Below are 27,348 nucleotides of genomic sequence, written 5' to 3' on the forward strand. Positions count from 1 at the left end.
ACCTTAATCCTCTGCACAGAGCAAATGAGCTTGTTGATGCTTGGGCCACGACTTCCAGCTTAGACAGTCTTCCTCTACCCTCACAGAATGAATTAAATGATAGATATACTGATAGGGCAAGGTTCCTTGACTTCATGCTTCATCAAGAGGATGACTGTGACATGCTTTTACTGAATACGAACTAGATTCTGCTCTACATAAAGGCAAAGCTACATCACCCGGGGAGGATGGAGTTACTGACGGCATACTGCATATGCTTCTGCTAGTTCCAGGGAATACCTTTCTTCAATTGTATAATATGAGCTATGTAACTGGGGAGCTTCCTAAGTCATGGACCCACAGCGTTATTATTCCCATTCCTAAACCTCACCAGCCGAGTGCTTTTCGCCCAATCTCCCTCACTAGTTGTTTCTATAAGTGTCTTGAGAGGATGGTTCTCAACCGTCTCCTTTACAAAATTATTAATATGTTGTCTCCCCAGATATATGGCTTTATGCATGGAAAGAGTGTACATCACTGTATTACCACATTCCTCACCCTGCATACTGATAGGTCATATACCACTTTCCTAGATTTTAAGTCAGCCTTTGACATTGCTAACCCACACGTCATTCTGAGAAAACTTGCTAAAATGAATGTTGGAATGTTAATGTTAAAAATTGTTCAAACTGAAATAAATATATAACACTGTACGGTACAGTTGTACTCACCTAATTGTACTCACTTAATTGTGCTTGCGGGGGTTGAGCTCTGGCTCTTTGGTCCCGCCTCTCAACCGTCAATCAACTGGTGTACAGATTCCTGAGCCTATTGGGCTCTATCATATCTACATTCGAAACTGTGTATGGAGTCAGCCTCCACCACATCACTTCCTAATGCATTCCATTTACTAACTACTCTGACACTGAAAAAGTTCTTTCTAACGTCTCTGTGGCTCATTTGGGTACTCAGCTTCCACCTGTGTCCCCTTGTTCGCGTCCCACCAGTGTTGAATAGTTCATCCTTGTTTACCCGGTCGATTCCCCTGAGGATTTTGTAGGTTGTGATCATGTCCCCCCTTACTCTTCTGTCTTCCAGTGTCGTGAGGTGCATTTCCCGCAGCCTTTCCTCATAACTCATGCCTCTTAGTTCTGGGACTAGTCTAGTAGCATACCTTTGGACTTTTTCCAGCTTCGTCTTGTGCTTGACAAGGTACGGGCTCCATGCTGGGGCCGCATACTCCAGGATTGGTCTTACATATGTGGTGTACAAGATTCTGAATGATTCCTTACACAGGTTCCTGAACGCCGTTCTGATGTTAGCCAGCCTCGCATATGCCGCAGACGTTATTCTCTTTATGTGGGCTTCAGGAGACAGGTTTGGTGTGATATCAACTCCTAGATCTTTCTCTCTATCTGTTTCATTAAGTACTTCATCTCCTATTCTGTATCCTGTGCCTGGCCTCCTGTTTCCACTTCCTAGTTTCATTACTTTGCATTTACTCGGGTTGAACTTCAACAGCCATTTGTTGGACCATTCACTCAGTCTATCCAGGTCATCTTGTAGCCTCCTACTATCATCCTCTGTTTCAATCCTCCTCATAATTTTTGCATCGTCGGCAAACATTAAGAGGAACGAATCTATACCCTCTGGGAGATCATTTACATATACCAGAAACAGTATAGGTCCAAGGACTGACCCCTGCGGGACTCCACTTGTGACGTCTCGCCAATTTGAGACCTCACCCCTCACACAGACTCGTTGTCTCCTGTTGCTTAGGTATTCCTCTATCCACCGGAGTACCTTCCCTCTCACTCCAGCCTGCATCTCCAACTTTCGCACTAGCCTCTTGTGTGGCACTGTATCAAAGGCTTTCTGACAATCCAAAAATATGCAGTCTGCCCACCCTTCTCTTTCTTGCCTTATTTTTGTTGCCTGGTCAAGTTGTGTTTAATTATGTTTTGCGATTCCTTTGGAAAAGGTATTTGTGCACCAAGTACTACTAGGTCATTATGAGATATGCTGAATGTTGTCAATATACCATCTGAATACGCTTCACTTTGCGTTAATCATTGGACGTCCTAATGATTAAGGTCCCCAAAAGGACTTAAACAGACCTCAGTGGATAATTTTATTCTCCCTCTCTCTCTCTCTCTCGGAGCATCCCCTTATGTGTTGTATGTGGGTGCTGAAGTTCAGTCTCTTGTCTATGTATAGGTGAAGGAACTTTCCATAATTGTTATTGCTAATGTTTACTTGTAATACTGGGTATACATCCGGTGTTCTTACCCTCGACCGCGGCGAGCGTAAACCGCGGCCGTATGGTCTGAAACCCACAAATATTTACAATGGGGGGGGGGGGGGGTATAACATTTCCTCTTCAAGCACGCGCATACAAATGAACTATGTTACTTAACTGGAAGCACTCGTACAACATAATTTACACGATTTCTCAGGATAATTATACTTCTTACCAGCATATATACACTATAGTACATAGGAGGTTCTCTTCAATGGTATCTAAGATAATTAAAAGAACCCAAGCAAACCACTGTGGAAATGTGCAGGACAAACATATCAATTGTGACACTAGCTCTCCACATATGGCATTTGCTTAATTTAGAAACTGTACTTGTGGTCGATCTCGAACCCACTTTGTTGATGTGACGATGTGTTATGAATTTTGTGGCTAGCTCCTCAAGATTGTAACTTGCTTAGATAAATAAATTGTGTTCAGTCCCTGAACCCATTATGTGATAAATTAACTAAACTAAAAACTATAGTCTGGCGACGAAACCTGAACTGCATAATGTAAATAGGGATTAACCAGAAAAAGATATAGGTGAAGAATAACACCAGGTAACTGCGTTAATTACAATATCTAGATCAAACTAACATTGATTTTCAAAGGTTGTATATTTTCCATCAATGGAGAGCATCAGCCAAGAAGCCTTCTTTAAAATATGAATATCTTTCCGCACCCAATAAGATCTAATCTCTAAACAAAACGCAAAAAACGACTCGATTGTAACCTATCCACCGCTGCCCATTGGATGGGGGAGAGGGGGTTATGTGTAGGATAAACATATCAATTGTGACACTAGCCCTCCATATATGTCAGTTGCTTAAATTATAAACTGTACTTGTGGTCGGTCTCGAGCCCATTGTTGATGTGACAATGTGCATTGACTTTTGTAACTAGCTTATCAAGATTATAACTTCCTTGGCTATATGAATTGTGGGGCTCAGTCCCTGAGCCCATTATGTGCCTCTGTAACACTCCACTATCGCCCATAGGATGGGTATGGGGTGCATAATAAATGAACTAAACTAAGCTCTGCCTTTTTGTTAACAGATACAATTATCAGCTTTATTTGTGAATCTCAATTAATTAAACAATATATCACAGAGCCTGTAGGGTTCGGTGAGATGAGCGAAGAGACATGGGAGATTAAATGGGATTCTTGTAATGTTATTTGTCTATTTGAACTCACTGAATTTGTGCACCCCTTGAGGGACTTGAAGTAGAGGGGGGTAGAAATAGCCTAAGCTACTCTTTCCCTTTGAGATGTATTTATTGCTTATCTCAATAAACATACTTGAACTTGACATGGGAGATTTTACATAAGTACAGTACATGGTAGTGTAAGTAGCGAACGCATGTCAACGAATAACGAGTATATATAACAAAACTATTGTCCTATGAAGTCGATTTAACTTCCAAACATATATTTTTTTAATAAATGTTAAATGTTTTCTGGCTAGTTATGTTAGATTTTATTAAAAATACGTATTCTACTTGTTAACATTATAATTTAAATTTGTGATAATTTGTGCAGAGAAGTGCGACAACTGGATATGCCAACAAACACTTTCCAAACAACGATATATCTTGGATAAGTCGCTCCACAACATTGACGCTTGGACCGTCGACTTCCTTTGATGCTACTTATTTCATAATGAAATTATATTAGTTTGGAGTAAATATATGTTTTCTCATGTTCTGCATTCAGCACCCACATTATAGTAAATATACCATATTACTTCATTACTTAAATAATGCTAGGAGGGTTTCAGTAGCTTTGGGCCTTTAGTGGACAGAATCTCCAATAGATGGGGCGAGAGTCGCTCCCTCTCTCTCGCCCGAGCAAGAGTCGAAACTTAATTTAAAATTGATATATCTTTGTTCTCGAACATGATATATTTCATTTGGTGAAATCATAATAATGTTCATATCTCGATCTTTCTGGAGGCATATAAGATTTTAGGCTTTATTAACGTATCTTTGTTAATTATACAATATATCTGCAAGTGCGTAGGCGTCTGCACTCCATGCCCGACAAGCTACTGAGCGCTACTATAAAACCATATGTATCTTCACTTGAGCTATAAATATGTCTATTGTAATGTATTTAAAATGAAGCTCTTATTTCTATCTTGCTTAAGACATATAAAACATTTGTGTTTATTAACGAATTTACGTGAAATAAACATTGATCTGAGAGAGTTGCTCTGTCGTTCAGTCTGTACGGGGTGGGAGCTCCGTAATTTTTAAAATACATGTATCTTCATTAGAACTTTAAATATGTCCATGGTAAAGTGTTTAAAGTGAAGCTTATATGTCTGCCTTTCTTGAGACATATAAAACATATATGTTTATTAACGAATTCACGTGAAATAAACATTGTTCTGAGAGAGAGTTGCTCGGTCGATCAATCTGTCCGGGGTTAAAGCTCGGCTATTATAAAAGTACACGTATCTTCGCTTTAAATTTAAATATGCCCATGGTAAGGTATTTAGAATGAAGCTTATGTTTATATCTTTCTTGTGACATATAAAACTCTTACGTTTATTAAGGAATCTGTGTGAAATAGGGATAGTTCTGAGATGAATGCTGCGGTTTTCGAGCTCGACGAGCAATGAAAACTGCCCCTTTTATAAAACTTCAAATATTTTCGGTTTTACTTAAAATATTTGTCTGGTAGAGGTTTAACATATAGTTCGCGTTTTTGTCTTTCTTCTGACTAATAAATAATTTTGGTTTAATAAGTCATCAAGATGTTTTCAACAATATTTCACATGTATTTCATGTGAACAATGTATTTCAACAATACAATACAAATACACACATTGGTACATTATTGCAAAGGCACTATATATATATGCTTGTTCGCATATATATATATATATATATATATATGTCGTACCTAGTAGCCAGAACGCACTTCTCAGCCTACTATGCAAGGTCCGATTTGCCTAGTAAGCCAAGTTTTCCTGAATTAATATATTTTCTCCATTTTTTTTCTTATGAAATGATAAAGCTACTCATTTCATTATGTATGAGGTCAATTTTTTTTTATTGGAGTTAAAATTAACGTAGATATATGACAGAACCTAACCAACCCTACCTAACCTAACCTAACCTATCTTTATAGGTTAGGTTAGGTTAGGTAGCCGAAATAGTTAGGTTAGGTAAGGTTAGGTAGTCGAAAAACAATTAATTCATGAAAACTTGGCTTATTAGGCAAATCGGGCCATGCATAGTAGGCTGAGAAGTGCGTTCTGGCTACTAGGTACGACATATATATATATATATATATATATATATATATATATATATATATATATATATATATATAAATTGTTGCAAGTCGAGCAACAAATATTTTACATTGAACAACAAATGAGATTGGAAAAGCAGTATTGCCACCTCTGCTATACAGAAAAAAATAGACCCCAGACACACCCTATGGGTAGTAATGGACCCCCATACCGACACTATGAGGGGTAGTGGACCCCATAATAACACTATGGGCGGTAGTGGGCACTATACAAACACTATGGGCGGTAGTTGACTTCATAGCGACCCTGTGGGCGGTAGTGGACCCCCTGCCGACCCTGTGGGCGCCAGTGGACCCCATACCGAACCTGTGGGCGGCAGTGGACCCCTACCGACCCTGTCGACGCCCTACCGACCCTGTGGGCGGTAGTGGACCCCATACCGACCCTGTGGGTGGCAGTGGACCCCATACCGACCCTGTGGGTGGCAGTGGACCCCCTACCGACCCTGTGGGCGGCAGTTGACCCCCTACCAACCCTGTGGGCGGTAGTGGACCCTTTACCGACCCTGTGGGCGGCAGTGGACTCTATATACTAATCCTGTGGGCGATACTGGACCCTATACTCATCCTGTGGGCGGCTATGGACGCCATACACATCCAGTGGGTGTTATTGGACCCCATACTTATTCTGTAGGTGGTTGGAGCCCCATACCCATCCTGTGGGTGATAGTGGACGCCATACTCATCCTGTGGGTGGTATTGGACCCCATACCCATCCTGTGGGTGGTTGTGAGCCCCATACCCATCCTGTCGGTGGTAGTGGACGCCATACACATCCAGTGGATGGTATTGGACCCCATTCCCTTCCTGTGGGTGGAAGTGATCCCCAAATTTGCAGTAGTTTACCCCATAAACATTCCAACATAACATCGTTTTCTGTTAGCGTTCCTACAAAACATTCTTTAAAGATTTTTAAAGCGCAAACTATGGTATATAATATTGATTGGTGAAGCACTGTTATTCTATGTAATAATTTATAGTGCTTATTATAATTTACTAAGAACAACTAATATTTCTCAAAACAAAACTACGAGCCTTCAATAGGAGTAGCTGATCTGTAATATTCTAAGAGCATGGACAATAGTAGGTAAATTTCACAACACATGTCGGACCTGAAAACTACAATTTTCATTATAATTGAACCAATCACGAATATTCTGCTATCTACGTTGATGGACGGGTACTGTGACATGTAAATTGGTATGTGAGGAAGAGTTTGGGCCTTGGTAAAAAAGGTAACTGGAAATATATCACATATGTACTAAATCATATTCAACATATTGACTTTAAGCATTAAGTCATATATGTGCTGTCTTGTGTGAGAACGGGTTGCATATATCTACGTTAATTTTAACTCCAATAAAAAAAATTGACTTCATACATAATGAAATGGGTAGCTTTATCATTTCATAAGAAAAAAATTAGAGAAAATACATTAATTTAGGAAAACTTGGCTTATTAGGCAAATCGGGCCTTGCATAGTAGGCTGAGAAGTGCGTTCTGGCTACTAGGTACGACATATATATATATATATATATATATATATATATATATATATATATATATATATATATATATTTTCCCACCACCATGTGTAAATTAAATCAAAAAAGGGAATTATTCCTACACAGTATATACATCTTCGTCTTCCTCCGAAGACACTGGACACTTGGCGATGCTCACTCTGGGTAGCCTTTCCTGGTTTCCTCTTCCATGGCCCAGAACCGACGATGATTCCACCCTGGCCACAGGCCAGCCAAATCACAATCCCACTGGGTGCCTCATCGTGATGGCCTACAGCCACAGTCCAGCCTGTAGCTGGCAGGCTACTTTACGATTAACACTAGTGTTGCGAGCCCTAGTCAGGAGCCTCGTGTGACTCACTGGACACTCCTCGACCGGCACCTCAGTGGGTGGTCTCTTCCACCAGCCAGCCCTGGATACGGCGAATCCCGTTACTGCCACTCCTCAGGCAGGCAATCACACACTCAGCAGAGTTCGTCCGGGGGTGGCTCACAGCTTCTACAAAGCAGACTGCTGAAAAGACCTTGGCTACCTTGGGTAGACTGATTCAATGTACCTCACAACCGTTCAAGGTTGACTCTGAAAGTAGACACGTCATCAGTACTGGGGACACTACATGGGACCACTCGGAAACATTACTTACTAGCTTAGACCCAAATGTACACCTCTTTGCTCCATAGATGGCATTCACTGTCTAAGCGCCACCTCACCAGAGGTCAGGAGCGGCCACGTCACGATCCGACTAGGACAGACATCCAACACTTATTGCCGGCATCTCCCGTCATCACTAGATGGCGTTGTCCATGTTGCGGGATTTTCGGGAGCGGACTCACAGATGGCGTGGACTTCACGGCTTCGTGCTTGGGCGAGGAATATTTTGTTCATAACACCTCCCCACCAAAAGAATTTGGTTTGAGTTTCTAAAAACAATAAAGGAAACAAACCAAATTAATCAGTTTTTCAGATGCGTGACAATGCATCAGCTACAACGTTATCCACTCCTTTGATGTGCTCAGTCTGAAAGGGATATTGTTGCAGATGTAGACTCCATTTGGTGAGTCGAAGATTCTTCTGTTTAAACTGGGCGAGAAACTTTAGAGGGTTGTGGTCAGTTTGTACTAGGATAGGATGACTATTACTAGTTAGATACACTTCAAAGTGTTGGACTGAACTGATTAAAGCCAACGTCTCTTTCTCTATGACGGAATAGTTGAGCTGACTGGGGGTAAACTTCTTAGAATGGTAGGCTACAGGATGTTCCACCTGTTTTTCATCCGTCTGAGATAATACAGACCCCAGGCCATAGTCGGAAGCGTCGACTGTTAGGATAAATCTATCCTCAAAACTCGGGGACCTGAGGATTGGAGAAGAGATTAGAATCGCCTTGAGGCTCTCAAAGGCTTCCTGGCAATGTTCATTCCACGACAGTTTCACACCCTTTCTCAAAAGATTTGTCAGGGGGCGGTTATGGATGAAAAGTTAGGGACAAACTTACGGTAGAAACTAGCCATACCAAGGAAATGCCAGATGTCCTTCCTGGTGGCTGGTGTAGGGTACTGGACTATTGCCTCTACCTTACTGGCCTTTGGCGCAATACATCCTCCTCCTACCTTATGACCTAAAAAGATGACAGAGGTTTTGGCAAACTCAGATTTGTGCAGGTTGACTACCAACCCTGACTGGAGCATGGCCTCGAAGAAGTCCTCTATGTGACGTAGATGGTCCTGCCAATTAACATCATATATTAATACATCATCAATGTAGACCAAGGTGTTTTCTACGTCACGCAACACAATACCCATCAGCCTCTGGAAGGTGGACGCTTCGTTTTTCATCCCAACACTTGACATTCAAACAGGCCGGTGGGAGTCACAAACGCAGAGATGGGTTTGGCCCTCTCCGTGAGGGGAACTTGCCAATAGCCCTTTGTGACAGGAAAGTGTTGGAATGTTGATGTTCGGCAGTCCTCCAATGGCAGGTGTCAATGCCTGGTCACACTTATAAAAAAAAGATAGACTGCTTGCCTGTTGTCTGTGGTAAGTAAGAGGGAGGAACACGTAACACACAAAGTATGAACAATGAAACTTTAATATATTTACTTTAAACATAAATGAAAATAAAGACAAAATCTCGGGGGAATGAAAAGTACAATTAAATGACAAAGATAAATGCAAAGACAATGTGAGACACAATAGTATAAAGGTGAAATAATAAAATGGTGCTGAGAATATCGGCTATGGCTGAAACCTCCCTTCGTATACAAGCCAGTGAGCTTAGTATGCCAGAGAGAGATGTCAACTCTAAGAGCACAAAGAATATTCTGAAGTTGATAGCTGCTCAGGGCTCCGACGTCGATTCAGGTAGAGGGCGCGGAGGTGCAGTGTGCAGATGCGCAGTCGGCGAGTCACCAATCAGGAGCTGGCAGGCTGGAATCGGTAGTTTGCTGGTTGACGACAAGCCGGCGTGGAGGGTGTGTGGAGTAGGGGGGATCTTGGGTACGTTTTGCCTCCTGGTCAAAACGTTTTGTGCTACCAGTGACGTATCTTGAATGTTGCATCTTATACTTGTTAACTGGACGTAACTTTTGGTAGGGAAGAGCAGGCTCAATCTCTCTTGAAAGAGATTATCGTCACAACTCTCCCCCGAAGCCTGCGGTTCCGGTGAAGTTACGTCTTCAGGAGGTAGAGTGGTAGGTGGAGCAGCCTCTACCTCATAGACTGTGGAGAGGGCGTCTGCTATGATGTTGTCAGACCCCTTGATGTAGAGATCTCCAGGTTGAAATTCTGCAGATATGAAGCCCATCGTAGAAGCCGTCGATTGTTGAATTGGGCTTGCTGCAGGAAGTGTAGGGGATTGTGGTCCGAGTAGATGGTGGTAGACCGAGCACTTTTCAGGTATAGTTCGAAGTGCTGCAAGTTCAGGACGATGAGTAGCTCCCTTTCGATCGTGCTGTAGTTCCTTGTAGCTGTAGTAGCTAGCAGGTAGAATCTCCTCGCCTCGTTGTTGCATCAGGTCACCCCCGATGCCGGTACCACTGGCGTCGACATGGAGGATGAAAGGCTTCGTGATATCTGGCGAGGCGAGAATAGTATTAGAACATGGCAAAGGAGCACTATTAGAGTCCTGTAAATTGGGATGAAGATCAGGTAGGATTTCTGATTTGGAAAGCACCGTCTCAGTGTTAATGCTTTCGGGAGAAGCAGGGAAGGTTTCACTGTGGAGGTATGGACCTTTAAATGTATGGACTGATACCAACACAGTGGGGGGAATACTTTGATACTGCTTCAGGAGGCTGACGTGGCACAACTGGATCTTCCGCCGCCTATCTGGAGTCTCAAGAACGTAGTTGTGGTTGTTCCTGCACTCCTTGATACGGTAGGGTCCTGAAAACTTGTTTTGCAATGGAGAACCTGGGATAGGAAAATATGCCAACACGAAGTCTCCTGGTTTAAATTTCCTTAATTTGCTACTTTGGTCAAAATGAGTCTTCATCCTCTCTTGGGCTTTCAATAGATCGACATTAGCAAATTTACGTACTCTCTCTAGAATGTGTTTCAAGTTTTGATGAAACTGGGGCACATTCTGAGGGTCACTGAAGGTGGCATGACGTAGAGAGTCCTTGAAAGCTTTGAGAGGAGTACGGCACTTATGTCCGTAGAGCATCTCATAAGGAGATACTCCTAGAGACTCATTGGGGAGACTTCTGAAAATGCACATAATGATATCAAGTTGTTTATCCCAGTCCTTCAAGGTGTCATTGCAGAACTTCTTTAGGAGTGCTTTAATTGTCTGATGACTACGTTCAAGAGAACCCTGTGAAGCAGGATGATAGGGGTTGGACAGTACCTGTGTGATGTTGAACTCCTCCAGTGTCTTCTTGAAGAGATCACTGGTGAAGTTGGTGCCACAGTCGCTTTGAACCTCTCTTGGAAATCCATACTGGGTGAAGATCTTCAATAGGTGTTTCACCACAGTAGCAGCCGTAATGTTCTTTACTGGAACTGCTATGGTGAATCTGGTGGTAGGACACATGATAGTTAATATATAGGCGTTGCCAGAACTTGTCCGGGGTAAAGGACCAACACAGTCTATGATGAGTCTGTGGAAAGGTTCCGCAGGCACTGGGATAGGATTCAACGGTGCCTTAGGAATAGAGATGTTAGGTTTACCTGCCATCTGACATGTATGACACTGTTATACGTATTTTTTAACGTCTTTTACCATACCTGGCCAGTAATAGTCTTGTCTGATTCCGTGGTAGGTTGTGTTAAAACCATAGTGAGAAAGAGCTGCCTGGGCCAGGTGTAGAATATCGGGCCGTATGCTGGTGGGAATCATTAGTTGTTCGACATTGGCCCAATCGTCATCCTCCTTCAGCTTGCTGGGTCTGTATCTGCGGTAGAGCAACTCATTCTCTAGGAAGAACCCAGGGATACTGTCAGGTTGCGTTTCAGCCTGGAAGAATAATGGTGTTAATGATTGATCTTCCCTCTGTAACTTACGGAACTCCAAACTGGTAAGATTAGGAGGTAGATTCTGAGGGTCTTGAGGGACAGCGGTAGCAGTAGAGTCAGCTGGTGGCGGTCGTGCAGCTTGTGCACGGGTGGTCACCAAAACCGGAGGAGAAACTTGATCACTTTCTTGAACCTCTGCTGTAACACATTCAGAGATGGGATTATCCATTACAGAAGTACACACCTGGGGTTTGTCCGTGATGATTAGGTTGGGCGGTTGTAGATCTTCTGCCAAGTCGTTGCTCAGGAGAAGTTGCACTCCAGGCATGGGAAAAGGCTTTTCCCTGATGGCGACTTGGACTTCACCGGTCACGAAGGGACAATCCAGGTGGACTCTGGCGAGTGGATATGGAGTAGTAGCAGTGAGGTCAGTGATAAGGACGGTTTCTCCGGTGTAGGTGATGTTAGGCACAGCCGATTTCAATATAATAGACTGAAGAGCCGCTGTGTCCCTCAAGATCTTCAATTTGAAACGTCCCTCCGAATCTGTACCGTTGGTAGAGACAGTTCCAGGATACAGGTGTTTACTGAAGAGAGAAAGATCATTACCATGAACACCAACATTCATCACAGGCTTACCGGACTTAGGAGGAGTCTGTTTGGGTTTAGTAGATTCATTGCTCTTGTATTGAGCCTTCACACATCTATCTATGGTATGTCCATAGAGTTTGCAATACTTACAATACATTTGTGAGCTCGCTTCCTCTGTACTCACTTTATCGTAACTGTACCAAGACTTCTTACTGGGAGGTGGTGATGGTGTCAGCCGGTGGATGAGGCTGTAGGTGTCAGCCGATTTCGCACATTTGATGTAGTCGGTTTCTTCTTTATCTGCTAGATATAAACGGACGGAAGGGGGAACACGTCTCAAGAATTCCTCAACTAGCATGAGGTTGATGAGTTCTGCAAATGTAGAGACATGTGCTGCTTCCAGCCATTTCATAAAATTTCGTTTCTTGGTATTGGCAAATTCTAGAAAGGTGGTGGTACTTGCCTTTAGATGGTCACGGAATTTTCGTCTGTAGCTTTCGGTGGAGAGAAGGTAGGCGTCCAAAACTGCTTGCTTTAGGGTCTAGTAGTCATTCTCAGACGCTAAGGTACTGAGAGTAACTGCAGCTCTACCTTGTAAGATGCACTCTGAGAAGGGTGGACCATTGATCAACAGGCCAGCTAAGTTGATTAGCTAGGGTCTCAAAGGTGGTAAAACAGACATCAATCTCTGTCTCAACGAATGGTGGCATTAACTTACTTGCATGGGAGACATTGAAACTTACTGGAAGACTGGCGGTAGCTTGCTGGCGTTGAGTGAGGTGTGTAGTCTCCAACGTGAGTTCTCGTTGACGACATTCTATAGCCATATCCGCTTGCTTTTTATCATGCTCGCGTTGCATCTCCAGGTGACGATGTTTTGCTTCAAGCTGTACTCTCTCACGCTCACGGAGTATTGCAGTCTCACGTTCTTTGAGGATGACTTCACGTTCCTGTTCTTCTTTCCTTATTGCAGCTTCTTCTTTCCTCATTTGTAGAGCTGCTTGCTGTTGCTCCCTTTCGAGCTTGGCGAGTTCAAGTTTGAGTTTCATAGTTGCCAAATCAGTTTTATCTGCAATAGAATAAGTTTCGTGAGTTTCAGAGTCAATTGTCCCTTCATCTAAGAGGTGATCCATAATTAAGTTATTTAATTCATTTTTGTTGGCTCCATGGGGAACATCTAGTTGATACTAGTGTGCAAGAGTTTGTAATTCAGTCCTCTTGGCACGACATAAGGTCCCTATTTCACCTGCTTGATCGTTACGGAAAGCTTGGAGACGAAACATGGTAAAAAATAGCAAATAAATGTACACGAATATAGTTGTGATATGGTAAATGTCAGAAACAGGATAAAGTGGCAACTGGTAACTATCCTGTGGAATTTTAATCTTTAACAATTAATGTTAATTTTAAGATGGTAAATGATTAGTCAACGAAAATCGCAAGAAATCTTGTACCCGGTACTCAATGTAAAAGAATAAGGGCAAGGAAATCCTACTAAATAAGTGAAACGGAGTTTATAGAACAAATGAAACATTTAATTGCTCCAAAAGTGAATTAGGTAGTCCAAGAATGTAGGCATACCTTGCCGAGTCTCTATAGGACATAAGCAAGGGTTTCCCACTAAATGAATATGATACTTACAGAATTAGCGAACTTTGTGCTCTATAAAAAGAAAGCTAATTCCCTACCTAAGTAAATATCATCATCTCTGACCGACGTGCAGGGGTGCGAGTGTCAACTGGTGACGAGAACTGCTGCTGAGGTCCCAACTCAGCAACGAAGTCCGTGCTTGAGGAACTATGGCCCTCTTATCCTCATTCGGTCGGATTGCAGAAGATAGGGTGCTTTGACCCGAAGACAAACCAAAGTACCAGGGTACCACAATGATGATCTGCCGATAATGTGAAAAATATCCTAGGGACAAAAGGTGGTAAACACGAGTAATAACACGGAGGGAGAGATGACCAATTAAGAGTGACTGCGACCTACAGTCACCACGTAATCCAAAGTTATCTCACACTCACCATATGCTACTCTCGGAATGCACAATACACACAGCACCATATAAATATGAAAATTAATGATAATATTAAAAAGCAACTTTAGCAAAGCGAAGTACGCTTACCACAAATTGACGTTCTGGTATTAGTACCTGAGTGAAGCTCCTAGGACAGGCCCCCATTAAATGTGATGGGAAAGTGTTGGAGAGTTGATGTTCGGCAGTCCTCCAATGGCAGCTGTCAATGCCTGGTCACACTTACAAAAAAAAGATAGACTGCTTGCCTGTTGTCTGTGGTAAGTGAGAGGGAGGAACACGTAACACACAAAGTATGAACAATGAAACTTTAATATATTTACTTTAAACATAAATGAAAATAAAGACAAAATCTCGGGGAATGAAAAATACAATTAAATGACAAAGATAAATGCAAAGACAATGTGAGACACAATAGTATAAAGGTGAAATGATAAAATGGTGCTGAGAATATCGGCTATGGCTGAGACCTCCCTTCGTTTACAAGCCAGTGAGCTTAGTATGCCAGAGAGAGATGTCAACTCTAAGAGCACAAAGAATATTCTGAATTTGATAGCTGGTCAGGGCTCCGACGTCGATTCAGGTAGAGGGCGTGGAGGTGCAGTGTGCAGGTGCGCGGTCGGCGAGTCACCAATCAGGAGCAGGCAGGCTGGAATCGGTAGTTTGCTTGTTGACGAAGAGCCGGCGTGGAGGGTGTGTGGAGTAGGGGGGATCTTGGGTACGTTTTGTCTCCTGGTCAAAACGTTTTGTGCTACCAGTGACGTATCTTGAATGTAGCATCTTATACTTGTTAACTGGACGTAACTTTTGGTAGGGAAGAGCAGGCTTAATCTCTCTTGAAAAAGATTATCGTCACACCTTAAATAGGTCAAATTTCGTCAGGTAGCTAGCTTTGCCTATGGCATCGAGACATTCCTCTACTCTGGGGAGAGGATAGGAATCAGCTACTGTGACCTTATTCACCTGGCAATAATCAATACAGAAACGGTATTTCTTACCAGGTTTGGGCACTAGTAGTATCGGGGATGACCATGGGCTCGTGCTTGGGGCTACAAGATGGTGTTTAAACATGTACTCCACTGCATCTTCCACCACCTTTTTCTTCAAGGGATTGAGTCGGTAAGGGTGTTGCTTTATAGGCCAGACTCCTTCCTCCAGTACGACGTCATGCTGTAGGACATGTTAGTCCTGGAACATCTCTGAAGAGTGTCTTGTATCTGCGGATCATTTTCAGCAATGATGGTTGATCTCCTCCATTCACATGTGTCAATTTTGCCTGCAAATTACACAGAATCTCGGAATTAGTTAGTACATTCTCATCCTCCTCAATTTCATCTTTAATTGTCACCATGGTTATTGGGAGTGTATCTTGGCCCTCATATTTTTTAATTATGTTAACATGAACTAAAGTTTCCTTCTTTCTGCGGTCTGGAGTGTTAAGAAGGTAATTGTGACTAGTAACCTTTCTCTCGACCTGGTAAGGACTTACAAATTTAGCACTCAAATTTCCGGTCACTGTGGGAGTACATACCAAGACTAGATCTCCTACTAGGAAATCCCTTTGTTTGGTCCTCTTATCATACCTGCTCTTCGTGGTCTTCTGAGTATTCTCTAAGGTTTTCTTTGCCATCTCCCAAGCAGAGAACAACCTTCCTTTATTTGTAGATAGCCAGTCCACAACGTCTACGTCGGTCTCCTCGTCCAGCCAATGGTCTCGTGCCACTTCTAAGGGACCTCTCACTGAGTGGCTATAAATCATTTCGAATGGGGAGATTCCTAGTGATTCATTAGGCACTGATCTTACCGCAAATAGGAGGTAGGGTAGGTCTTCAACCCACTTACTCTGCCGGTCATAGCAAAACTTCCTAAGCATGCCCTTCAGCGTCTGGTGGAAACGCTCCAAAGCTCCTTGCGACTCGGGATTGTAGGCACTGGAGGTAATCTGTTGGATTCCCAGGTCGGCGATCTGTTGGCGAAACAAACGAGACAAAGTTCGATCTCTGATCCGTCTGAATGGTCTTAGGGAGACCACATCGCGAGACGAACCAGAGTAGATGTTTCACCAAGAACTTAGCTGTGATGGTCTTAAGGGGAATCGCTTTTATGTACCTACTAACCCGATCTAATATAATGAGCAAACAAACGAGACTGCACAACTGAGGTAGAAGGCGGAAGCGGGCCAACTATACCCAGAATGAGGTGCTCAAAGGGCTCACCTATGGATGGAATAGGGCATAAAGGAGCTTTGGGGACAGGCTGGTTTGCTTTCCCTGCCATCTGGCAGGCGTGGCAGGTTTTGCAGAAGCGACGTACGTCCTTCTTCATGTGCGGCCAGTAGAAACTCTTAGCTTGTCGATGAAAGGTTTTCGAAACCCCACCATGTCCAGCAAATCTATCGGCATGAGCCTTTTCTAACAGCTTAGATTGGAACACGGTTGGGACGACTATCCGTTTATCTACCTCAGTGGACTGGGGGTATTTCGGTGGACACTGGCGACACAGTACTCCATTCGACCAGACGTACAGATCACCTCCTTTCGTAGGAGACTCTATGGTATTTGCCAACTTTTGTACTTGAGGGTCCTTCCTCTGCTCTTCTAGCAGACTGGCTCGAGTCCAGCATTCAGGAACTGGCATCGGGTTGGGCGGGTCAGGTGAATGGCTACTCGTAACCTGTGAGATAGGAGGAGAGTCAAAGTATTTAAATCTGATGGTACCTGGAATTGACCCTGAAACCTTGTTTACACTACCGCAATTGGACTTGTCTCTTCACACACTGGATCTTCCATGATCAGGGGATGGTTAGGTAACAAACTAGGGCTAAGTCATTGGCCAAAATAACGTAAATTCCTTCTATGGGAAGACTATCCACCACAGCTAACTTACACTCGCCTTTGAAGTGTTGGGACTCTAGATGCACCTTTATCAAAGGGGCAACGTACAATGTGGAAGGAAAACCGCCTAGGATTACCTTCTGTGTCCCATTCACTGATACACCTTCGGGTAATGACTTTTCCAAAATCAGAGACTGGACAGTTCCACTGTCTCTGAGTACTACCACGGGCTTACCCGAGTGGTCACTTGATACATACCCTTGTGAAGTATATGGGGCGAACAACTCTTTCCTCTTCTCTAGGGTGGCCACCGGTGGTACTATACTATTCACCAGCATAACTTCCCTACGTGGATTGTTACCAGCACTGCTACAGCACCTTGCAGCCATGTGCCCATTCTTTCCACAGGTCCAACACATTATGTCCCTTTTTGGACTAAACCTCCTAGGACTATCTGGGGTTGAGTTGGCTGCACTACGAGGGGCGGTCTTCTCCTCTGGTTTATGTTTTGCCGAATATCTTGAGTAGGTCTTTGGGACATACCTAGCGGAAGGCCTATGCATAAAAATGTATTCTTCAGCCATAGTGGCTGCTGCATTTAAGGTCTCCACCTGTTATTCCTCTAAGTATGTCTTCAGATCCCCTGACAGGCAGTCTTTGAAGTATGAGCTGCTCGAGGTCTTCTTTTGTCTTCACCTTCCGAGAAGCACACCACTCTTGAAAAAGCCGTTCCTTGATGGTCGCAAACTCGGTGAACGTGTGCTCCGAGGTCTTTTTCAGGTTCCTGAACTTCTGCCTATAAGCCTCAGGCACCAACTGGTAAGCCATGAGCACTACCTTCTTCACCTTGTCGTAATCACTGGAGTCATCAAGGGACAATGTGGAGTAGGCAATTTGGGCCTTCCCACTCAAGTCGGACTGTATCATGATGGCCCAATTCTCCTTTGGCCAATCCAAAGAGGCAGCAACCTTCTCAAAGGCGGCAAAGAACTTCGAAACTTCCTTTTTGTTGAATTTTGGGACCATCTTTATATTTCTTACCGGATCGAAACTACTTGTTTCCGTGGTTTTCCTCTGACCACCTTATCGCGGTACTTCTAACTTGTGTAGTCTTTCCTTCTCGTTTTCTTCTCTTTCTCGCTCTTCTCTTTCTCTTTCTCTTCTTTCCTTCTCCTTTTCTTGTAATTCCAAACGTTTCATTTCCATTTCCTTTTCTTTCATTTCCCGTTCTATTTCTATTTTTTTCCATTCTATCTCACAATTTATTTCTAAGGCACGCATTTTGACAGTTAGAAAACTGATATTCAGTTCACCTGCATCACTTTTACCGTCACTACCTATATCTTCCTTTTCAGTGGCAACTACCACCTCACTCTTCTTTGTACTCTGTGCCTCGCTGACCCTACTGGGACGCAACCAGGTTCTTTTCTGATGGTAATGGTTTTTTGGGTCTCTGGCCCCAAGTTAGTAGAGGCTTTGAAGGGGTGAGCTCCGTAACGCAAGTTAAAACAACGGGGGAGGTACATTAAATACACAAGTGTACTAATTTATATATATATATATATATATATATATATATATATATATATATATATATATATATATATTTTTTTTTTTTTTTCCCACCACCATGTGTAAATTAAAGTCACAAAAGGGAATTATTCCTACACAGTATATACATCTTCGTCTTCCTCCTAAGACACTGGACACTTGGCGATGCTCACTCTGGGTAACCTTTCCTGGTTTCCTCTTCCATGGCCCAGAACCCACGATGAATCCACCCTGGCCACAGGCCAGCCAAATCACAATACCACTGGGTGCCTCATTGTGATGGCCTACAACCACAGTCCAGCCTGTAGCTGGCAGGTACTAGTCAGCCTCGCTGTCAGGCCACTCCACAACTAATACTAGGGTTGCGAGCTCTAGTCAGGAGCCTCGTGTGACTTGTTGGATACTCTCCTCGGTCGGCACCTCAGTGGGTGGTCTCTTCCACCAGCCAACCCCGGATACGGCGAATCCCGTTACTGCCACTCCTCAGGCAGGCAATTACACACTCAGCAGAGTTCGTCCGGGGGTGGCTCACGGCTTCTACAAAGCAGACTGGTGAAGAGACCTAGGCTGCCTTGGGTAAACTGATTCAACGTACCTCACAACCGTCCTAGGTTGACTCTGAAAGTAGACAAGTCATCAGTACAGGGGACACTACATGGGACCACTAGGAAACATCACTTACTAGCTTAGACCCAAACATCCACCTCTTTGCTCCATAGATGGCATTCACTGTCTAAGCGCCACCTCACCAGAGGTCAGCAGCGGCTACATCACGAGCCGACTAGGACAGGCATCCAACACTTATTGCCGGCATCTCCCGTCATCACTAGATGGCGTTGTCCATGTTGCGGGATTTTCGGGAGCGGACTCACAGATGGCGTGGACTTCACGGCTCCGTGCTTGGGCGAGGAATTTTGGTTCATAACAGGTGACCACGGGGGACAGGTGACCACGGGAGACAGGTGACCATGGGGGACAGGTGACCATGGGAGACAGGTGACCACGGGAGACAGGTGACCATGAGGGACAGTGACCACAGGGGACAGGTGACCACAGGGGACAGGTGACCAGGGGGGACAGGTGACCATGGGAGACAGGTGACCATGGGGGACAGGTGACCACGGGGGACAGGTGACCATGGGGGACAGTGACGACGGGGGACAGGTGACCATGGGGGACAGGTGAGCACGAAGGACAGGTGACCATGGGGGACAGTGACCACGGGGGACAGGTGACCATGGGGGACAGGTGACCATGAGGGACAGGTGACCATGGGGGAGAGTGACCACAGGGGACAGGAGACCACGAGGGACAGGTGACCACGAAGGAACAGGTGACCACGGGGGACAGTGACCACGGGGGACAGTGACCACGAGGGACAGGTGACCATGGTAGACAGTTACCACGGGGGACAGTGACCCCAGGGGACAGTTACCACGGGGGACAGATGACCACAGAGGACAGTGACCACAGGGGACAGTTATCACGGGGGACAGGTGACCACGGGGGACAGTTACCACGGAGGACAGGTGACCACAGGGGACAGGTGACCGTAGGGGGACAGTGACCACGGGGGGACAGGTGACCATGAGGGACAGGTGACCACGGGGGACAGGTGAACGTGAGGGACAGTGACCACAGGGGACAGGTGACCATGGGGTATAGTGACCATGGGGGACAAGTGACCACGAGAGACAGGTGACCACGGGGGGCAGGTGATCACGAGGGACAGGTGACACACGAGGGACAGGGGACCATGGGGGGATAGTGAACATGGAAGACAGGTGACCACGAGGGACAGGTGACCATGGGGGAACAGGTGACCGTAGGGGACAGGTGACCGTGGGGGACAGGTGACCACGGAGAGGATACCGTGGGGGACAGGTGACCGTTAGTGACAGGTGACCACGGGGGACAGGTGACCGTGGGGGACAGGTGACCGTGAGGGACAGGTGACCACGGGGGACAGGTGACCACGAGGGACCGGTGACCACGGGGGACAGGTGACCAGGAGGGACTGGTGACCACGGGGGACAGATGATCACGGGGATAGGTGACCGTGGGGGACAGGTGACTGTGGGGGACAGGTGACCACTGGGGAAAGGGGACCACGAGGGACAGGTGTCCGCCAGGGACAGGTGACCACGGGGGACTGGTGACCACGGGGGACCGGTGACCACGAGGGACCAGTGACCGTGGGGGGATAGGTGACCGTGGGGGACAGGTGACCGTGAGGGACAGGTGACTAAGGGGGACAGGTGACCACGGGGGACAGGTGACCACAGGGGACAGGTGACCGTGGGGGACAGGTGACCACGGGAGACAGGTGACCACGGGGGACAGGTGACCACGAGGGAGGGACAGGTGACCACGGGGGAGGGACAGGTGACCACGGGGGACAGGTGATCACGGGGGACGGGTAACCGTGGGGGACAGGTGACCTTGAGGGACAGGTGACCACGAGGGACAGGTGACCACGGTGGACAGGTGACCACGGAGGACAGGTGATCGTGGGGGACAGGTGACCCTGGAGGGGCAGGTGCCCACGGAGGACAGGTGACCGTGAGGGACAGGTGATCTAGGGAAATTTGACCGCGAAAAATCCAACAATGAATTTTGGTGGGTTCCCAGCCATATTTGTATTACTTTAAATGAAAATGCATACACTGCCACTAAGGAGGCACTTATCTTATTTCCTCATCAGTCAATTCTTAATTTGATTTCTACCCCTATCACTAATTCCTCAATCCAACACCACTGGCAGGGTCGTTGGTCTGTGGTCAACGGTAACAAACTCCACACTCCTAAATGACAATAAATGAGAGAGAGAGAGAGACAGACAGACAGAGAGAGAGAGAGAGAGAGAGAGAGAGAGAGAGAGAGAGAGAGAGAGAGAGAGAGAGAGAGAGAGAGAGAGAGAGAGAGAGAGAGAGAGAGAGGGAGGGAGGGAGGCAGAGAGAGAGAGAGAGAGAGAGAGAGAGAGAGGGAGGGAGGGAGGCAGAGAGAGAGAGAGAGAGAGAGAGAGAGAGAGAGAGAGAGAGAGAGAGAGAGAGAGAGAGAGAGAGAGAGAGGGAGGGAGGGAGGCAGAGAGAGAGAGAGAGAGAGAGAGAGAGAGAGAGAGAGAGAGAGAGAGAGAGAGAGAGAGAGAGAGAGAGGGAGGGAGGGAGGCAGAGAGAGAGAGAGAGAGAGAGAGAGAGAGGGAGGGAGGGAGGCAGAGAGAGAGAGAGAGAGAGAGAGAGAGAGAGAGAGAGAGATATCTTCTTTACAGCAAGGGATATCAAACCATATATTAAGCACAAGTTCGCTCTCATCTAGAGTATGTACTGCTTTCCTGGATCGTCTGTCCCCCCCATCATTCATCAGACATTTGGACAAAGTGGAAAGATGGGCAAGAAGGCTCATCTCTAGTCTTGACCTAGTCTGGTGGGAATAGTCTAAACCTCAGAGCCTGGAACACCGTCAGGACGTTGGTAGCCATATTGTTATGTACAAGGTTTATATGGTCAAAGTTCTACACCTGGCCCAACTCCATTGACTACCAATAGTTGCCACCCATAACACTAGGCTCTCAACCTTCAATAGTTTCATGCTAGAACTGCCATTCTTTAGAACATCACTCCATCAACGATCATTCATTCCGAGGCTGAATCGCATCTGGAACTTGTTCGCTCAACAGGTTGATACACGGAAGATCAGGTCAACTGATCACATGAAGACTCTGGCACACTGTTGGCTACAGGCTCATCCTGTTCCTTACATGATTATATGATTGTTTCCTAATGTTGTTAATGAATAAAGGCTATTCCTTCCGATGCATATAACAGGCTCATAAAATAAATGGGTCTTTAGGAATAGGTTTCAATTGAGCTGAGGTAGGATTACAACACTTGCTTGAAGTTTCACCAGGTTCCTTATGTGATAGCTCCCTAAGGGATAGTTTCAAAGTACGTTCTCATGAAATAAGCAGCAGGCTTATCTAGGAGCAGGATTTAGATGAGCTGAGGTAGGATGACAGCTAATACTTGCAGTTTCACAAGGTATTTCATTCGACAGCCCTTATGACCCCTTGTCTTGGTTTAAAAAATAAAGGAGAGACAGGAAGACAGAGAGGAGAGAGATAAGAGAGAGAGAGATATGAGAGTGGAGAGAGATGTCCACTTTCCCAGCCTCTTGAAAGAAAAAAGTTAATATTTCAAGTATAATTTATCTTTATGTTATCCCTGTTCTCGTGAATGTTTCCAGGGCCGAGAAACTGTCGTACTAAAGTGTTCTTATCCTAACCCACCAGAGGACCCAAACCAGAAAACACAGTACAGTACATCCCTTTCGGGAGCCGCTTCCATTTTCTAGTAAGACAATTTTTGGCCTAAGGTAAAGTATACGTCAAAATGCGATGTTCTATTAGGAGGACGAGTTGGTGAGGAAGGCTGATACAATCATCCAAATCTGCTTTAAGAACACACACCGTTTTATAAATAACATCACCATAACTAACGTGTGTGATTAAAATGTTAATTAGGAAATATGTGCCTTGTGATGGGATAAAATTCTCGTTCCTAATGTCTCCAGGCACACGCACTTTTGTTTGAACTGCGATGTTTCATCATCCTGCAATATTTTCTCATAGATCTATCTCACTGTGATGATCTCATTGTGATTTATAATGTATATTCGATCATGAAATTTAAATTGACTTACTGGTATGTGGCCAAGGGCAAGGATGCGATCACAAGGCAGTGCAAGGAGTCCGAGAAAGTCCTTGGGTAGCCACGAACCATCAAAATATTGTAAGTTTACAATCTTCTGAAGATCAGCATCGGACCCACGTTTCAAAATGTTGAAATCTGCTTTCTTATCCTCCTCTGCCTGCAATACACGAGTTATGGTTATCGAAGCATACCATTGTCGAATTTCTCTTGAGTTCACCTTGAAAGATTAGAAAAGCAATAACATTTTGCCTAATTACCTACTTTAAGTTATGTATTTAAGTTATATCAACCGAGACACAGAACAGAGACAATTAAGGTAGCCTAGTCAGCTGCTTTGCCTCTGATCATAGACCAGAGACAAAGAACATTTAGGATCTAGGGAGACCAAGTCATATTATAAGTGTGTCCTGTAATTAATTATCCCACATTGAACAGAGTCTATACAACTTGTTTGGTATTGAGTTTAGATTATTGACTATTTTACACATACTAAATACACAGTCATACACATACTAAGTACACAGTCAAGGAGTAAGGGTAAATGTGACTGGAAGCGATCATTGAAAATATCAAATGTGATTGCTTCCAGTCACACTTACCACTACTTCATAGAACAAGTTATATAACAGTGACAAGATTGTGTATATCAGCGCTGGAACTCCAACCATTGCACCATCAATATAGACGGTCGATAGTGCAGTTGTCAGAATACCAGCACTGTTGACAGGGAGACGTAAACTATGGTGCTATAACACGTTGTTATAACACAAATACCAAAACAGACTTTAGAACACATCTTGAGGTGTATATGCATACATGCTGTACATTCTAATACATAAAGCAACAACATTATGCTTACATTCTCAGGTTGTACTTGGAGACCTGTTACTTTATTCTGCTGATTTGAATAGGAACTAGGAGGAGCTTTCCTACATTTTAAAAGCACCTGCAAAATACCAGAACACACATTACATATTTTATGTAAACTGAATGTGTGTAGAGAACACCCAGCTGAAAGTACACTATATTTGGTGATAAAGTTGCCTGTATACCTTAGTGAAAATTCACAGCGATACACAAGTTTACCCCCGAAGATACACAGGACTAGTGTTTATAACTGAGATACACTGGACTGGTGTTTGTAACTGAGATACACATGACTAGTGTTTATACATGTGATGCACAGGACTAGTGTTTATACCTGAGATACACAGGACTAGTGTTTATAACTGCAAACCACAATGACAAAGTGATAGTCAGCATGAATGGCCAGCAATGGTTGAATTTAGAAGCTCTTTTTCTGACCTGGACAAAATGAGTGACAGGAGTACATGATAAAATTTTTAATTTGATTTTCAAAAATAATATGTAATGAAGTGGGTTGGAGGGAATAAAGATGGACTTGACAATATTATACAGTCTTTGCAAGAGTAATGACATTGGACATCATCAGTTACATTGGAATCACTGTCTAAAGCAACATGTGAGCACCGGAGCATATACTGGCAAAGTGAAGGAAGAATTTATGGCTCTGGTCAGCTGATATTAGAGCCGGCAATAGCCGGAAACCCCTGAGCCAGATTCATGAAGTAGTTACGCAAACACTTACTAACCTGTACAGCTTTTCTCAATCTTTGACGGCTTTGTTTACAATTATTAAACAGTTAATGAGCTCCGAAGCACCAGAAGGCTGTTTATAACAAAAACAACAGTTGATTGGCAAGTTTTCATGCTAGTAAACTGTTTAATCAATGTAAACAAAGCCGTCATAGATTGAGAAGAGATGTACTCCTTCGTAAGTGCTTGCGTAAGAGTTCGTGAATCTGGTTCTGGACACGGCCCACCAAGTAGTCGTCTCAAAAAACATGATCGGAGAAAACGATGACGTCTAAATGACGTCATCATTTGCTCCATTTCCTGTCGTCGTTGCTAAATGACGACAGGAAATGATAGACACCGTTTAAACCTCTTTCAGGTCACGAACCTGAGAACAACAACACTGCCATTCACCCAGATGAAATAATAACAAACAATCGTTACAGTTTTCCAACTTACTTTGTTACGCAACGTTACAGGTATATGGTGGTAAACCTCATTACTTGAAGAGGAACTAGGAGAAGCCTTCCTGAAATAGCAAGGACCCTGCAAAATAACACAACAAACACTTCATAATGTGTGTACTCCATATATATATATATATATATATATATATATATATATGTATGTCGTACCTAGTAGCCAGAACTCACTTTTTGGCCTACTATTCAAGGCCCGATTTGCCTAATAAGTCAAGTTTTCCTGAATTAATATATTTTTTCTAATTTTTTTCCTTTGAAATGATAAAGCTACCCATTTCATTATGTATGAGGTCAATTTTTTTTTATTGGAGTTAAAATTAACGTAGATATATGACCGAACCTAACCAACCCTACCTAACCTAACCTAACCTATCTTTATAGGTTAGGTTTGGTTAGGTAGCCGAAAAAGTTAGGTTAGGTTAGGTTAGGTAGGTTAGGTAGTCGAAAAACAATTAATTCATGAAAACTTGGCTTATTAGGCAAATCGGGCCTTGCATAGTAGGCTGAGAAGTGCGTTCTGGCTACTAGGTACGACATTATATATATATATATATATATATATATATATATATATATATATATATATATATATATATATATATATATATATATATATATTATTAAATATGACCGAAAAAGTAAGATTAATAATTCTAACACGAATTTTCTCAATCTTTCGTACATTTCTTTTCACTGTTGGAGGTAAATCAAAAATCAATTCTCCAAAATTCATTTTTGTTCTAGTCTGACGCGACACGAGCGCGTTTCGTAAAACTTATTACATTTTCAAAGACTTTAGTTTACAAATACACAACTGAATAGAACTTACGCATCTCCGATTTTATATCTACATTTTAGTGAGGTGGATGGGGTGAGGTGGCATTAATACGGTATTAATTTCATCAACACAAGACAGAACAAGAGTTGGCATTAATAGGGTATTAATTTCATCAACACAAGACAGAACACGAAACAATGGGTATTGAATAGAAGTGTTTGTAGAAAGCCTATTGGTCCATATTTCTTGATGCTTCTATATTGGAGCGGAGTCTTGAGGTGGGTAGAATATAGTTGTGCATTAATTGGCTGTTGATTGCTGGTGTTGACTTCTTGATGTGTAGTGCCTCGCAAACGTCAAGCCAATTAATGCACAACTATATTCTAACCACCTCAAGACTCCGCTCCAATATAGAAGCATCAAGAAATATGGACCAATAGGCTTTCTACAAACACTTCTATTCAATACCCATTGTTTCGTGTTCTGTCTTGTGTTGATGAAATTAATACCCTATTAATGCCACCTCACCCCATCCACCTCACTAAAATGTAGATATAAAATCGGAGATGCGTAAGTTCTATTCAGGTGTGTATTTGTAAACTAAAGTCTTTGAAAATGTAATAAGTTTTACGAAACGTGCTCGTGTCGCGTCAGACTAGAAATAAAAATGAATTTTGGAGAATTGATTTTTGATTTACCTCCAACAGTGAAAAGAAATGTACGAAAGATTGAGAAAATTCGTGTTAGAATTATTAATCTTACTTTTTCGGTCATATTTAATAATATATGTCTACAGGAAAGACTGCTACCAAAATAAATATACATATATATATATATATATATATATATATATATATATATATATATATATGGCTGTGGAAAAGAAGTTCCTGTAAAATAGTCTAATAGGGGGTATATAAGAAGGAAAGTGAAACGCCATGCAACCTCTGAAGAGACAACTAACACAACACCTATACCCCCTATTAGACTATTTTACGGGAACTTCTTTTCCACAGCTCATAAAACGTAGGAAAGGGTCCTGAAAGATATTGTTAATAGAAACGTTATCCCTACAGACAAAAATCAGAGGATACAACTGACGATTTACTATAAAACCAGAAAAACGGCCAGCCTACTCATGGGAAACTCTCCAGACACAAAGCAGAACGCTTTAAAAGAGACCAACGTCGTCTA

The 27,348-nt window shown here is 43.6% G+C and overlaps 1 protein-coding gene across 4 annotated transcripts in view; it reads right to left on the bottom strand.

Annotated features, from left to right (window-relative positions):
- The window catches only part of LOC123755764 (von Willebrand factor A domain-containing protein 5A-like), a 273,896-nt gene that overhangs the window by 52,280 nt on the left and 194,268 nt on the right, over window positions 1–27,348 (bottom strand). For all 4 annotated transcript variants that reach the window (XM_069305549.1, XM_045738530.2, XM_069305547.1 and 1 more), the window contains 3 exons: window positions 25,354–25,440; window positions 24,158–24,244; window positions 23,288–23,455 (listed from right to left, as the gene is read on the bottom strand). In XM_069305549.1, coding sequence (XP_069161650.1) covers window positions 23,288–23,455; window positions 24,158–24,244; window positions 25,354–25,440 — 342 coding nt within the window. The remainder of the gene's footprint in view (window positions 1–23,287; window positions 23,456–24,157; window positions 24,245–25,353; window positions 25,441–27,348) is intronic.

The sequence above is a fragment of the Procambarus clarkii genome, chromosome 55, assembly GCF_040958095.1.
Source record: "Procambarus clarkii isolate CNS0578487 chromosome 55, FALCON_Pclarkii_2.0, whole genome shotgun sequence".
NCBI classification, from domain to species: domain Eukaryota; kingdom Metazoa; phylum Arthropoda; class Malacostraca; order Decapoda; family Cambaridae; genus Procambarus; species Procambarus clarkii.